Raw genomic sequence first — 16892 nt, 5'->3', positions numbered from 1 at the left:
ACATTGTCTTTCAAAGAAATGAATAGCTTCCAAATAGACAATGAGAAGAAATATGTATTTGATTGCCTGCTCAAAATACCTCATCATCAATTATCCTTCACACTTTACCTATTTGAAAGAAACCAAAAAAGTCAATTCTCTTTACTATGCATTCATTCAAACTGTAGCTTATTTATGCAGAAAGTGATTATGCACAGACGAGGTTAAAAAGAAGCTATATACCATGTTAGAAATCAACCCTAAAAAAAAAGAACTCTTAGAACTAATCATACAGGACAGTTCTGGGTTCTAATCCCTGCTGTGTCTGTAACAAACGAGTCACCAGGTTTTAATAACACATCCACCATTTGCAAGCTATGTAACCTTGGGTGAAGTATCGAACCTCTCTGAGTTCCAGCCTGCATCTGTAAAATGCACATAACAACAGTATCGACCTGTGAGGCTACTGTATTAGATAAAGTAAACCACATAAGATGCGTAGCACTATGGGCAGAACAATAGATGTGCTGAGAAAATGGTTCAAATGCTACAGTTATGATGATCATTAATAGATGTGCTGAGAAAATGGTTCAAATGCTACAGTTACGATGATCACTAATAGATGTGCTGAGAAAATGGTTCAAATGCTACAGTTATGATGATCATTAATGAGCCTATCTGTACGTGGGTATCATCTGACCAGTATCAATGACTTTTAATGAAATATGTTTTGAACAGTTTATTGGCATTCTTTAGAATCAATTATTAGCGACATCTGGTAATCTTTCTGAAGGAATGGACCTTAATTAGGTCACTAGGAATGTGTGGATCATTCCTTCTTTCAGGAATATTAAATTACTCTTAAATATCTACTTCTTTCCAACCTGTGACCACCACCCTGGTCCACACCACCATCTTCTCTCACCTGTAATACCCTGCCCCTAGCCCTGCCCCCCATCTAACCCATTCTCCAACTGCAGCCAGTAATTCTAAGAAAAGATCTGATTCCAGTACTCTCTCTTCAGATAAACCCCACAGTCTTGTATAAGGCATTCACGGTCCCCCACAGTCTTGTATAAGGCATTCACGGTCCTTCACAGTTTGATTACATTCCTAAACTCACAACTTATTACAGTTCCTCCCACCCCCAAACTCACCTCCTTACTTCTAAATTATGCATCCCAGCCAAACATAACATTTTAGTTTGCAGTGTGGGTCACATTCTGGCTCACCTTTGGACCTTTGCTTCTCACTGAAGCAACCTGCCTGCAAGGTCCAGCACAGTGTCTGGACTTTTTGTTTTTATATTGCTAAATAAATATTTGTTGAGTGAATAAATAAACGAGATAAAGAAATAGTGAGATCTAGTGTCTGATATATAGCGGAAGCCTTATCTCATTATCCCTACTTATAGAAAATAGCAACCATTTATCTTAAGTCCATTAATCTGAAAGTGTTTCCATTTAGAAACACTTCGTACCATGAAAACTAAATTGTTTCTGAAAAAATTAATTACTTTGACATTTCTAAGTGTAGTGCTTTTTAAAATACATATTTACATACATATATATATATATATGTATATATGTACAAACCAACATTTGTGACACAGATAGCTAAAGGTGACGGGATGAAATCTCTACCTCCACCTTACATTAATGTTAGTAATTTTAACTCTTCTCATGTTAAGATAAAGGCAGATATTTGAACACCATACCTGAGGTTTGTGTTAAAAGTTAGAAGAACTCAAAAATTCCCAACACTAAGTTCTGAGATAGGAAAAGAATTCTATAGTTTAGTTTTTTAAAATGTTAACTATAAAGACCAAAATCAGTATTAGGCCGTGCCTGCAGTGCCTGTGGGGTCTGGCTAGTTCTTAGGGACACCACTACCAGGTTGAACTTAAATGAAATAGCACCTTCTCTGAACTTGGACATTAGAGCTGCTTCCATTAGATTCGTAGGGGGATTTCTTTTCTTCAGATTTATTGTTTTGATGGGCTTTGTATATAAAAAAAGCTACATATTGAAATTATTTAATACAATGCACCTATATTAGGAAGCCATCATAAAACTATCTCATTTTATCAATAAAATTATAAATCTGGGTATAACTTTGCAAATTTAAAGTCAAGCTCAGATAAAAAAGATAAAGTCTCAGATCTTTGAGTCATGAATTTAACAAGTTAATATGGAAACCAACATATTTTAAGGGGCAAAGATGAAAAAAAAATTAATCCAGAGTATTATTAGAATAAAAAAGCATATTTGTATTTGAAAGATCCTGACATTTTTCTGCTATGCCTCAAAAAACAGAACCAGGGGGGAGGGGGATCACATCATGAACTCACAATAAAAGACAAGTATCCTTGAGTCTGCTCTAGTAAGCAAGCACATCGAGCGCATTAGGTTTTTAATTTTTTTTGGGTTTTTTTTTGCATTTTTCTGAAGCTGGGAACAGGGAGAGACAGTCAGACAGACTCCCGCATGCGCCCGACCGGGATCCACCTGGCACGCCCACCAGGGGGCGACGCTCTGCCCACCAGGGGGCGATGCTCTGCCCATCCTGGGCGTCGTCATGTTGCGACCCTCCTGGGTGTCGCCATGTTGCGACCAGAGCCACTCTAGCGCCTGGGGCAGAGGCCACAGAGCCATCCCCAGCGCCCAGGCCATCTTTGCTCCAATGGAGCCTTGGCTGCGGGAGGGGAAGAGAGAGACAGAGAGGAAGGCGCGGCGGAGGGGTGGAGAAGCAAATGGGCGCTGCTCCTATGTGCCCTGGCCGGGAATCGAACCCGGGTCCTCCGCACGCTAGGCCGACGCTCTACCGCTGAGCCAACCGGCCAGGGCGCGCATTAGGTTTTAAGAAACTTTTTATTCTTCTTATTGATCATTTTCTTTTTGTTTCCTTGAATTCCTATCAGTGTCACAAGTGAGGTCACTTTTCAGGGTTCTGACTCAACCATGTCAACTCTCATTAAAAATAGAATTTCTGAATATGGTGCGAAGTGCTTCTTACCTTCCAACTTTCAGATTGCTGGACTTAGGCCAAACGGAGATACAAAAGTCCCTTATTAGTGACCTGCAGATGTATATTAAAAAATGACTCATGTAAGAATTACATTAAAATTCATAAACACAAAACCTAGTACAATGTGAGGTTCACAAAAGGGGCACCATTTAAAAATGGCTGAATTAAACCAGGAAGAGATGTGTTCCTTGTGGATAATGGTTCTTACTCTTCTAGAAAGGGGGGTGAGGAATTTCTGTGGATCCTTGTGATATTTTTACAAGATTATTAAAAGTTTCAAGTCCCTAACACAGGAGGAAGAAGCAAAGAGCAGCATTCTGATTCCCCAGCAATCCTCTCTTTACTACCTGATGTTCAGAAAGCTTTCAAGCTCTGGGGTGTTGAAACCAACAGCCACTTCTCAGGTGACTCCTTAAATCATCTACAAAATAATTTCAAGTCTCTTCAAACCCACGATCTCAGTTTCTGCATCCTTAAAAAGGAGAACTAAGCAATATCTAAACTGTGATTTGTGATTCATTAAGACACTTTTAAACTCAGTCCGATTGTGAAACCATAAGATGGTCAAGGAGGAAAAGGGAAAAGTCTCAGAATTAAAAAAAGATCCTCCAAAAAAAAAGCAAGATGCTTTCTCCTCAACTCCATCTTCTGAGCGGACTTTTTGACATTTTCCTTCTGTGGCCTTTCTAGTGTGTATTGTGCCTTCTCTGTGGTCTTACCAAGCATCTGTCACCATCCTGTAATTATTCTATAATTATTCTTTCCTGCCCCAGATTAGAAGCACTTAGGGGAAAAGCTATGTTGTTTTTATAGTTATCTCTTTTTTGGGGAAAATAGTGAAGGGTGGGATTTCTAAATAAATGAGGTGAACATTATCACTTCTTCATGTTTATTAGTTGGCATGGACAAAATAAAAGGTGATCATGCCTGCTAACTAACATTCATTCAACAATAAATGAAGGGTTTATACTTCATGATCCTGCGTTTCATCATGTGCGCCTGGGTTTAGCCTATACTTTACTGTGCTACAGTTAGTTTTTATTGGTCTAAGCTACATTAAGGAAAGTGTTATCCCTTAAAATGTGAGTAGTCTGCATGTGTATTTGTATACACACATACATGAACAGTCGACCCTCATTTGCAGATTTCATGCCTACGAATTTGCCTAGTGGCTAAAATTTATTTGTGATGCCTAAATCAACACTTCTGGCACTTTTGCATTCGCTGATATGTACCAAGTGGTGACTATTTGATTCCCTGGTAGTGCACTTTCCCAGCTGAGGTATGACAAGTTATGCCCCTCCCCCCTGTTTTAGCTCTCTTACTTTAAACAAGTGTCTTTTTCACAGACTAATTAGTGCTACATGTTTTGCATTTGGGGGTTCTTGTTGGTGATTTCACTATTTAAAATGCCCCCCAAGTGTAATGCTCGAGTGCTGTCTAGTGTTTCCAAGGGCAAGAAAGCTGTGATGGACCTCACAGAGAAATTATGTGTTAGAGAAGCTTTCTTCTGGCGTAAGTTATGGTGCTGTTTGCCAGGAGTTCAATGCTAATGAATCAATGACATGTAATATATAAGGTTCTTTAAACAGAAACACTCTTCAAACAAAGGTTGCAAATTGATTAGCTAATAACAATGTTGTAACCAGAGGTTCTCAGGAAGTTAAACTTGTACTTTCCCTGAGAGTAATGTTTCAGGATTTGCTACTATAGTGTTCACATCAACTTTGTAAAACATAGCTACCTCAAAGGACAAGAGTCAATTGTATTTATTAATAACTTATTTAGGCAAGATAATCTAAACTAGTATATCAAAGTTTGAGCAATAGGCTGATTCAAAAATTGATCAAAAAGAATTTAAAAGTTAAATTTTAAAAATTGGCTAATTTTCTTACCTATAAGTTATTATATATTTATTTTTAATGCAGAAATAAAGGTTGGCTGAAAACAACCTTTATTTGCAGTTACATTGTAATCTCAAACATAAATCTCTAATATGATTTGAATTTTTGCAAATCTTAAAAGGTAGAAAATAAGCTTTAAAAACCATATTTTGGGATAAAGTAGATCCTGATGCAACTTACTACTACAAGCAAAATCTTACTGTAAGTATTGTACGTGAGGAATGTGAACCATTTGAGAGCGCAGAAAGTCTAATATTTACATTCTGAATAAGATGAACACATCATAGACACAGCTTAGCTAATTTCCAAATCTTTAGCAATAGTGGTACATATTCTATTATTACATGAGAAGCAGCTTTAAAGAGGCAAACTGCTCTCATAGAAAGAAAAAAAGTGCAAAATTACCCCAGAAATCATTATAACTGATTTTTTTCTGATTTTTCCACAAGATATTTTTCTCTAATTAGGCTCATGTGTGTTAAGAAATGTGATACATTTTTTTAAAAGTACTTGGCACCTTCCTTTTATAAATAAGAGGACCCATGGTGTATGCTGCCCCGCTTAGCAAATAAAACATGGCCAATACAGTAATGTTTCCAATCTCCATAGCAAGCTCGAGCCCCTCTTTGTCTACTTCCCCTGCTTATCAACCCCCTAGAAGAAAGGATCTCCGTGGATGTTGGGTTTATCATTCTCATGCATTACTTACATATTCTGACCCACTAAAAATAATTTTTTATAATTAATAACGAAAAAAGCTTAGCCAGGATGCCAAACTTAAGATATACATGATTTTAAAACATATCAAAAATTTAAGCTCTAAATTACCTTAGCATGATGCAGAGAGAGAACTAATACAGTCAATCAAGGACGCAAAAAGGCAACTACTTTATATGTAACATTCACTAAAGAGAATATCAAGTTCTTGCTAAGTCAAATAATCACTGCCAACTATATTAAAAAGTGATTTAAAACACACACACACACACACACACCTAGAAATGTAAACCTGTAAATAACTATTGCCGTTTTCTAAACTTCAAGGATAAAAATATTCTTTTGCTGGCTGATCTCATGTTTAATACAAATTAATTATTCAAACATACACTATTTGGTGCCTAACTTGGTAAATAAAAAAGAACACAAAAAACCACAAAAATGAATTCCAGACTCTCTTCCTGGAGGTGACACGTGTGGCTGAAGAACGTGACGGTGAGGGAGAACGCAGTCACTGAGGGTCATTCATTCGGTTAATATATTAAAATGTGGACTCATTGAGCTGGGGTTGCTATCTTTCTCATAAAGCTGATCCAGTGCCCTGAAGGGTGATGGTTAAGTGTTTGAAGGAGGCAGACTGACTTCCTTCGGACTGGAGTGTTCCTTACCTGCCCATGCTCCGTCCTAGCCCCAGGGCTAAACCAGTGGCTGTGGAGGAAAGAGAGGGGCCATTAGCATGGACCTCACAGCAAGCGCGGGTCCTCATGTGGTCAGTCTGCATGCATGCTGAGAGATGTATCCGCCACCAGTCCCAGAGCCTTAAACATGCTTTATTTTAATGGATATTTCATGTAATTCTAGACTTACAGCAATTTTGACAGAAATGTAAGAGTGCTCACAACCCAGTAATTTTCAATTTAATAAGCAAACTCAGTTAGAATTAAATTTCCATTTAATTATGTTAACATAAACTGCTGGGACTGGATTCATTTTATGAATCAATTCTGGTTATAAAATCGACAAATGCTATCATTTACCACAACTTAATTATGGCATCGTTACAACAAATTATGACCTTTTGATTGTTGGGAGTCTTAAAAAACATGAAAATACAAGAATATTATAGCCTCTGGCTATGCTCCACAAAGCCCTTTATGTGAATGTACCCTGAGCCCATGTGCTCCACATTTGTAACACCAGTGCCCAGTAAACATGAGCTGTGCGCTGGGTACCATGCTCACCGTCACACAGAGATCATCACATCTCATCTAAACCTCACAACCGCCCTTGGTGGTTCTCCTCTGATGCAGATGAAGCTTACCTCTGATGCAGACTCAGCTCGGGCATGCCCAGGAACAAAGCCAGGCACACATGAAATAAAATGAACCCTACCTCCCTTGTAGTTCCAGGAGGCTTGAACAAGACTGAGAATCTGGCACACAGTAGTTATTTAAATATTGATGTTTTCCCCCATTGTACACAGTGAACATAGTAATATGAGAACATTTAAAACAATTAAATTAATTTTTAGAGAAAGGGACACAAAGAGAAATATTGACTTGTTATTCCACTCATTTATGCATTCATTGGTTGATTTCTGTATGTGCCCTGACTGGGGGGATTGAACCCACAACCTTGGTGTATTGGGATAGCATTCTAACCGAATGAGCTACCTGGCCAGGGCTATTAACTTTTTTAATCAGTGAATTTTTATCCTAAATGTCATCGGAGACACCAATGGGTGTAGCATGCTACCAAATACATAACAGAGGCTTAAGACATTTGTTTCCTTAGTTGACTTCTGGTTGAGTACAATGTATCACTTTAGGAAAATCAGACTGTATATAAAATGGGGATACAATACTTGTGACGGCTTCAGAGACGCAGGAACAGCATCGAGGGGAGTGGAGCTTATGAAATACTCTGAGAACTGAGATGCACCAGCCAAATAAAGCAGCAGCAGCATCTCACAATGCTTTGGACCTAATTTAATAGTCATCTCTATTTTACATAATGGCTTCCATGAGGACTGTTATTATCCTTATTCCATAACTAAAAATTAAAACGTCTGTCCGCTAAATGACTTACCCAAGGGAATCACGGTAAATCAGAGGAGGAACTGATCCATCGTATCTTATTGCAACTTAGAGTTAAAGCCACCATCACCACAAAGCAATGCATGCTAAATTTCAAAGTATAGAACTATTCCCAATGAACAGAACCTGAAATCCAGGCAAATCTTGCTTTGAGTAATCTGGATATTTACACAAAAGATAAAATAAAGGGTGACTATTTGCTTTATAAAGGAATTCATCATAGGATTATAAGCAGTTACCCATGTGCATTTCAAATCAGTTTTAATGTACATACAATCCTTCTAGTAAATATTCTATACCTTAAAATAAAATACAAGTAAAATATGAGTATCAATTTAAGAACTTAATTAACAAATCATATTTATTCAATTTAAAAACAGTATCTCATCAGAAGTGATTGGAAAATAGTGTGAAAAAATTCTGGCAACTTTTAGGGCCAGTGCATAAGGGGAGGTAGAGTGAATAAAAAGTAATCCCATGTGATGCTTTAAATACCTTTTAATAATAGGTAGTCACATATTAACTTTATTTTTCAAATTGTAGTATATGTATTTTCAGAAAGTCAACAAAAAATGTGAATTTCAAAACTTCATATTTCCTCAAATTAGATACTAATTTCTCTGTTTTAGTTGGATTGAGGTTCTTGTTACTTTTTGTATACTTCTTTGTAGTTATTTTAATAAACATTTCATTTGTCTGGGCTCAATATCTTCTATTAAAAGAAATGTATGGCCCTGGCCAGTTGGCTCAGTGGTAGAGCATCAGCCTGGCGTGCAGGAGTCCCAGGTTCGATTCCCGGCCAGGGCACACAGGAGAGGCGCCCATCTGCTTCTCCACCCCTCCCCCTCTCCTTCCTCTTTGTCTCTCTCTTCCCCTCTTGCAGCTGAGGCTCCATTGGGCAAAGTTGGCCCACGCGCTGGGGATGGCTCTGTGGCCTCTGCCTCAAGCGCTAGAATGGCTCTGGTTGTGGCAGAACGACGCCCCGGATAGGCAGCGCATTGCCCCCTGGTGGGCGTGCCGGGCGGATCCCGGTTGGGCGCATGTGGGAGTCTGTCTGCCTCCCTGTTTCCAACTTCAGAAAAATACAAAAAAATAAATAAATAAAAAGAAATGTATCCCACATTAAAAGCTCAACTTTAAATATAGTAGTACATTTTCCAAGTTAGTAATTATCAGGCAGTATCTAAAACAATCAGTACAATTTTAAGTTATTTTATGAAAAAATCCCAGTTTCATAATTTTGACACACTGCAGGGCTTCTCAACATCTATATGGAGTGCACATATCGAGACCCCCTATTCTGACATGTGCATACCAAAATTGGCTGTGCACCCAAGTTCTATAAGTCATTTCTTTTTTAATAGTTGAAATTACTGTAAAATATAATTTTTATAGAAACTATCCAAACATTACTGACCTATCAGCACCCTGCTGGGTATTGTCCTAGTAATGCAGCAAGCATCCTTTCATGTCCCCACCTCCACAGCCCTGCTCTCCAGACTCATTGTTTTGGAGCTGTCCTACACTAACCTGGGTTAGCCATGTGACTGTGTCACCACAGGGGTCCAAAATGGGAATTCCTAAGAGCCACTGTGTTAGAGCCCGTGCACTATCTCCCTCTATGTTTTAAACTCTATTTCTAAGCCTCGGATTCTATGAAGTGAAATTATTTTGCATATTCCTCTAACAGACTGCAAAAACAGTGCTTTTCCTAAATGACTCAAATACTGGTTTGGAGGAATCAAGATTAACTGAATGAGAGCATGGCTGTTGCTTACTGTCCAATTAGGGGGCTCTGAGTATTTAGTAATTGAATTACTATTTTAAGCAATTCTTACAGGTTTGTCATCATAGCCTTTGAGATGAGCTGTAAGGGATAAACAAAACCACGGTGAACCTGTGCTTTCTCTATACTCTTTTTTTTATGATTTTCTTTTATTGTGTTTACATAGATTCAAGTGTCCCACTTGAATATATCTTCCCACCCCCGTGTTCCCCTCGGCCCCCTTTTGCCTCTTTCCCCCAATGCCTTCCCCCCTTCCCTCCAGGATTTGCTGTCCTGTTCACTATATGCTGTTATGTATATATAATTTCACTAATCTCTTTCCCTTCTCTGATCCCATCTTCTCTTTCATTTTCCCTCTGTCCGCTTTCCCTCTGGCCCCTTTGATCCCGCCTCTGCCTCTGTTCCGTTCCTCAGTTCACATTGTTCATTGGATTCCTCAAATGAGTGAGGTCATATGATATTTTTCTTTCTCTGCCTGGCTTATTTCACTTAGCATGATAGTTTCCAGGTCCAACCATGTGCAATCATCAGGAAAGGAGTATGTCCTTCCCTCGTCAGCCAGTAGTGGGCCCAACAGCCTTGACCATGGAGTCTGCGGTTTGTTGTGTGAGACATGTGCTGTATATATAAGAAACTCAAAGAAAACAAGACAACGTCTCTAACGATGGCAAAATAATAGTCCATCAAGGGGTATGAAGCATGTATATAATAATTATATTCTAAAGAATATAATAAATTCTATAAACAAGTGGAAATAAAAGCCTAAAGGGAGATGATAGAAGATGGAGAGAATTGCTGGTAGAATTTGGGGCAAAAGCCAAAGGTTCCGTAAAAGGAGGTTATGGCAGATACTGCTACTGCCTCCTCATATCCCTGGAGCAACTGTTTCCTGACTTTTGGTCAGTAAACAAAACCGCTCTTTGTTCAAACCATTATTTGTAAAAGTTTCCATTACATTTTCTGTACAACACTGGTGTTTAACCATTTTTGAGATCCTAAAACATTTATGAAAACATCCTCTTCAAATACTTCCATGCAGACATCTAAAATTTTTCACCAGAGTAAGAAAAAAATCTTTCTCACCAGAAATTTGAGTATTTGCAAAGAATTAGTTTTCTATCAATTATATATATTGACTTTTAAAATAAAACCATATATACCCTTTTAAGTACATACATTGAAGTTCAAATATTGCTATGATTAGATTTTAGAAAAATAAGATGAGCACTTCCTTAAAAGTTGAAATTTCATGTTTCTTTCTCCTTGAACTCCTTGAATTTATCTCACAGTTTATCCTAATATACTATCCTTTTATGCTCAAAGTCTTTTATTAGTAATTCTATCAAATTGCTCTGCAAGAAAAATGTGTGTGTGCATGTATATCTATCTGTACATACACACATAAAAATTTTTCTTAAATTTGTATGGCCAAAAAACCAGAGCTAAAGAATTATCTGGAAAAGTTTACCACTCAGTACTGATAACAACTGTGAGTTGATAACAATCAGTTATTTAAAATCTGAAACAGTTATCATTAGTAGTCAGTTAGTTAAACCAGCATAAATAAATATTTTGATAATACTAAACACAGGAATAAAATTTTATTAGAAAGGCATCATCAATAACTTTTCCCTCCAAATTAGTTCATGTGTCTATTCCTAAATATTGCCTTCAGCATCTTTTCTATTCATATTTTGTATTTTTATTGATTTGAGTGCTCAGAAACCTTGTTCACACAAATTGGTAATGGAAATACAAGGATTTTGGTTAAAGTGGCCACCTGATCATTGGACTCCTTCAGAGTTATTCTGTTACTTGCAACTAGTCCACTCTGGAAAATAGATGGGTTTGAACTGGTCTTTAACAACAGATAGGACTTTGACAGATGCAGGTAGGAGGGAGTGCATGAGCACAGATGCATGGAAGGAGAGATTATACTCAGGGAGCAGTGGCCAGCCAGCGAGCTGGACCACAGGTGTTCGGAGGGAGCGTTAACGGCTAAGGTCAGAAGGTCACTGGAGCCAGATGTGAAGAATGTTGCATGACATGCTAAGGAAGTTTCTCCACTGGCCAGAGGCAATCCTGGGTTGTAAGTGGGCAAGCCCAAGGATCAGAACTGAATTTGAGTAGTGCAAGTAAGTTCTATATATTGAAACAGAATGGAGACAGAAAGATTCACTAGGAACCTAATAAAGATAACAGGATAACAGCTCTAATTACAGTCACAAGGCAGGAAGTAGAAAAGATGTGGTCAGCACGAGAGATTGAGCTAGCAGCATGTAAGACGGGAGGTGGTAAATGAGTCCATGTTAGTCCCAAGTGTTGAGGGAATGGTAACCAAACACATTGGGGTAACCTAGGAAACTCTAAAAATAGTGGTATCTGGGGTCTACCCTCACAGAATCTTATTTCCTTGGAAACCAATGGGCAGACTTGTGTGGGAAGGATGCAGAAGAATACAGCTAGGATCACACCAGCTAACTTGAGAAGCAATACTCTGTTGACATTACCCAGTGTGTCCTATTTTAAACCCACACTGGCATGTCTTCCTTCACTGGGTCCCAATTACTGTCTCCGGGCACAGCTGGCGCGGGGCTGCAGTGGGGAGAAAGGTACACCATCTGCCTGCCCTCAGAGCTTTCACACTCACTACCAAATGCGGTCTGCGGTTTAAAAACAACTCGAGGCCCTGGCCGGTTGGCTCAGCGGTGGAGCGTCGGCCTGGTGTGCGGGGTATCCGAGTTCAATTCCCAGCCAGGGCACATAGGAGAAGCGCTCATTTGCTTCTCCACCCTCCCCCCCCTTCCTCTCTGTTTCTCTCTTCCCCTCCCGCAGCCAGGGATCCATTGGAGCAAAGATGGCCCGGGCGCTGGGGATGGCTCCTTGGCCTCTGCCCCGGGCGCTGGAGTGGCTCTGGTGGCGGCAGAGCGTCGCCCCCTGGTGGGCAGAGCATCGCCCCTGGTGGGCGTGCCGGGTGGATCCCGGTCAGGCGCATGCAGGAGTCTGACTGTCTCTCCCTGTTTCCAGCTTTAGAAATAAAAAAAATAAAAAAATAAAATAAAAAATAAAAACAACTCGAGATCTGCTGGCTAGAGGTTTTGTTTTATATCAGAACAGAAAGTCCAGGAGAGAATATGTAAGTCTTTCAGATGTCCTTCTGAGATAATAAATGCTCTCCTCTGCTTTTTCTTCCTTTCTGGTCAAGGGACAGTGGAAAGGAGGTCTTATAGAATAATAAAAATAAAGAAAATAATCTATTAAATGAATAGCCATGTAAAATATTATCTATGTAAATAACAATTTATATTATATAAATTATATGAATAATCTATATAAAATAAGCTTCATCTGGACTATAATTTTTGTTTTATATTTGTTAAGGAATGGATTTAAAAAATAAGATTTAATGGATCCTAATATAATTGCTTGCCCCCAAAATTTCATTCAATAATTAATTCATGTCTTTCCATACTTTATGGTTTTTCTCAAGTTCAACCAACTTCACAGAGACACATGGTAATGAGCCAAAGTGTGTGTGTGTGTGTGTGTGTGTGTGTGTGTGTGTGTATATATATATATATATATATATATATATATATAAAGGATTTAGGCTCTTCCAACAAAGATGTATTTAGAAATAGAATTAGCACCTAGAAATGTACCCAATAATTCATGAAAGTCAAAGCTCAATTACTCAATTTTTGGAACGATGTAGTAAATTAGTCTTTCCCTTTTGTTGCTAAATGGAAATCCATTATGGTCCCTTGCAGCTCATGCTGCATGGGAGCAGAGAGCAGGGAAGTAAGGAGAAAAAGCCCCTTCCTCTTCATTTCAGTAATTCAGAAAGAGTTGGGAGAGGAAGGGCTTAAGAATGGAGAGCAGCTTGATGTTACTTACTGTAATATAATTTAAATGTTTTAAGATAATAGACAAATTTCAAATCCTATCACAAATAAACACATGACTGTATTTCATAACCTGTATTTCAATTTCTGCCATGGGACTCATTGAAAGGCTTCTTGCACAATGGTCACTGTTATATGATATTTACTCTTTCATAAGATAGATACAAATTAAACAGCCTTTACTACATAGTAATAGCTACCAATTGCCCAACAGAAAGATGTAGGATGCCCCTACAGGGTTACCCAGAGTTTGAGCGTACTCACTCATGGTGATGAGAGTCCGGAGAAAAGTGGACCATCCTCTTGTTACTGCCTGGGCCGGGAGTGGTCCCCTGAAAGGAGAATTAAAACGAAAAATTGTCCCAGGTATGTTTCAAGAAGGACAGTGAATAACAGAGACCTTCCCATTTGAGGACATCCACTCTAAAATGGAGAATGTAATATCAACTCTCAAACTCGAGACAAAACTTCATGGAGCAAATGATATTTCCAAGACCAAAGGAGATTGTCATTATATTCTAAACATAAACAATATGAATTATGATGCACTCATTTAAAGGCATGTAAATACTTGAGGAGGTGACTACACCCATTCTTTTTATAGCTTTCTGTATATTTGCATACAATAAAATGTAATTTCACCTAGCAGAGCAGTATTTTATTTTGATATTTCTAAATAAAATTACAAATCTCTTAAAGAATTAAAAGTTCAAAAGTATTTCCATGATGAAACACACTCCCATTAAAAAAAATTCACAACTCTCCTATCTGACAGAAGGCTCTCACGGAGGACACGTGTACACAGTACCACGCAAGGATGAATCCACTGTCACAATCAACAAGACACAAACTTAGAACAAAAGGTCGTGCTATACATGCTCGTAATAAAAATAAACTCCCTCTATAATTACAGAAGTGCCTTTAGAGTATAGAATTAAAATTAAAAAGGCATCATGAGGCAGAAGGATGCAAAAGGGGGAAAAAATGTAACATTTTCAAAAAACGTATTTATTCTCGTATGACTTGGGGAACAGGGATGCCAGCGGATACGCTGAAATTCCAAGAGATGCAGATATTGCAAATGTGCACAGATGAGGGCATTAACAAGGCTAAGCTCGGCTCACCACGGGGCAACATGTGGCCCAACTGCAGGACTCCATCCTGCATTCGTCTCAAAATGAGGTTTTCATGCTCTTGCAGTGGGTGTCCCTGGGATGCAGTAATCCATTTTCTCCAGTGTGGCGATGAGAAAAGCCGACTGTGCCCATGTCATGCTTTGTTAGAGGTTCATGATCACATTATCTCATGGTGGACCTGACACTTTTATTCAGTTTACAGTATGTTCTATGTACGGGCAACTTATTTCCTTTGCTGGGGCTGCTGACAACCTTTTCCACACTATATTAATCTTGTTTACTGACTTTATCTGGGTGCAAATATCAGAAAACTGAACTTTTTATCTCAGAGAAAGAATAAACAACGTGTTGACAGAGCAGAAGCTATTTTCAGGGCTAAAATTGCTTGTTTACTTGAAGCTATACGGATGGGGAAAAAATGTTTTAAAGTCTTGCCCTGGCTTGAAATATATAATCTGAAAATTTAATAAATGAAGAAATTTCACATACACCTCATGTGATAAATTGCCTGATGAAGACAATGCAACTGGGTACAATAAAACAGAATTTATCACTAATTTGGACCACAATACAAATGTAACCTTTCCATCTCATCAGAAGTAATCACTGTATGTATTTCTCAGAAATCATATATATACACAACTACAAGCTCAATTCAATTGCTGGGAATAACTCACAAAAGATGGACAGAGGAAAATATAGATACTTAAATAACTTTATATGATTTACCTATGACATGGCCCTTAAAAAAATAGAGCCAAATATCCTTTTACTGTTATTTCAAGGCAATTTTTTTCCTTTTCCTTTTAAAGATATATGCAAGCAGGTATAATTTAGAATTTAAAAAAATGAAATTAGGCAACACTGAATCGCCCACGCATGACGTTCCTCTCAGGGTCAGTGTCACTGGTCTGCTTCAGGGGAAGGTAATCATCTTCCTAAAATACAATGAAGCCACTTTAAACATCAGATCAAAATTGTTAATTTCTAATAAACAGTCAAGTATGTTAATTATTTTATCCTCCCCCCCAAATATGCCTTCCACTTATTCCAGAAAGGTCTTAGAAAGAAATCACAAATTAAAAAATCCCTATCTCTTTAAATAGCCAATAATATTCACATGGTAAAGTTTATTTGTTAGAAAACATAGCTTTTATTCCGCAAGATTAGATACGGAACAGGTAGTCTGTTCTTCATGGGAAGCAGTATCTCCACAATCCAATTCTTATTAAAACACTGGAGACATTTATGTAATTAGCCAATATTTACTGATGATAATCTTAGACATTATACTTTATGCCCTGAATTCTTATGATTATTTGTTAAATATTACTACATCAGTAGTCACTAGGAAGCTAAATAAAGTAGGCACGTTTTTTTTTGTTTTTTTATCACCTGTGTTTATTGCACAAATCGTTAAATAAGAAAAAATATACTCAAAGCTAGGAAGGAATGGATGGCCCTTAGATAACATAACGTTTAGGTCAACTTCTGGCCTTTTTTATTTCAGATGGTGACATAAACTACAATGCTAAAAGACCACATGGGTGTTAGTTTTTGCTGTTATTTACAACCAATTTATCATCAACCTCAGAAAATAGGAATGTAGTAGTCATAGATGAAAATTTAGTAATGATTACAAGTATCATCAAAATTCATAAGGTCCATAAGTACTGTGGGAAATTTCGTTAAAATAATATCAATGACAAAATATCTATTTTTCCAATTTCATTAGTTACACTGAAATAATTCCTTATTCTTTCTATCACTGCTTTATTATCACCATTTTAGGACTTTCCTCAAAGCATAAATGAAACAGTTGCCTTGATATCTAATTTTCAACTTGTTATTATGGAACCCACTGTGTTCCACCCCTTTCTTCCACAGTGAGCAGTTGAGTAAGTTCCTTCCCAAATCAGGCAGAGTTATCTAACACACAGCAGTCTTCCAGGACTAGCCAAGAGGTTGTTCAGTGTGGACGGTCCTCCACTCATGTTCTCAGAGATTCAGATTCCTTCTCTCAGTGAATGAAGTGTTCTGTCTCCTATGAGTGCATGAAGCCACCACCCTTTCCCCTCTCCCTCCGGGACAGCCGTGTTCTTTCAGCTTTGTGCTCATTTCCAGCTGCATCTGACCCTCCTTTGGTGCCTGTACTGACAGACACGTGTGGTGGCGGCTGCCATTCAACGCGACGCCTTTCAATTCGGTGAGGCCGGGTCAGTCAGACCTGCCAGGCCTCGGGGCTGTGGCCATCCCACTAGTTGGTTAAGGCCCTGCCATCTCCTGTTTCTGGAAGGACTGTTATTAATTTGACTCAATTTCTTTGCCGGAAAGAAACAGGC

General features: G+C 38.3%; 1 protein-coding gene across 2 annotated transcripts in view; it reads right to left on the bottom strand.

Moving 5' to 3' along the window:
- The window catches only part of GPATCH2 (G-patch domain containing 2), a 124675-nt gene that overhangs the window by 32105 nt on the left and 75678 nt on the right, over positions 1-16892 (bottom strand). For both annotated transcript variants that reach the window (XM_066238112.1, XM_066238113.1), the window contains exons 6-7: positions 13679-13746; positions 6296-6335 (exon numbers count right to left, since the gene is read on the bottom strand). In XM_066238112.1, the coding sequence (XP_066094209.1) occupies positions 6296-6335; positions 13679-13746 (108 nt within the window). The remainder of the gene's footprint in view (positions 1-6295; positions 6336-13678; positions 13747-16892) is intronic.

The sequence above is a fragment of the Saccopteryx bilineata genome, chromosome 1, assembly GCF_036850765.1.
Source record: "Saccopteryx bilineata isolate mSacBil1 chromosome 1, mSacBil1_pri_phased_curated, whole genome shotgun sequence".
Classification (NCBI taxonomy): Eukaryota; Metazoa; Chordata; class Mammalia; order Chiroptera; family Emballonuridae; genus Saccopteryx; species Saccopteryx bilineata.
Note: the sequence above shows the minus strand (reverse complement) of the source record. Positions and strands in the feature narration are given on the sequence as shown.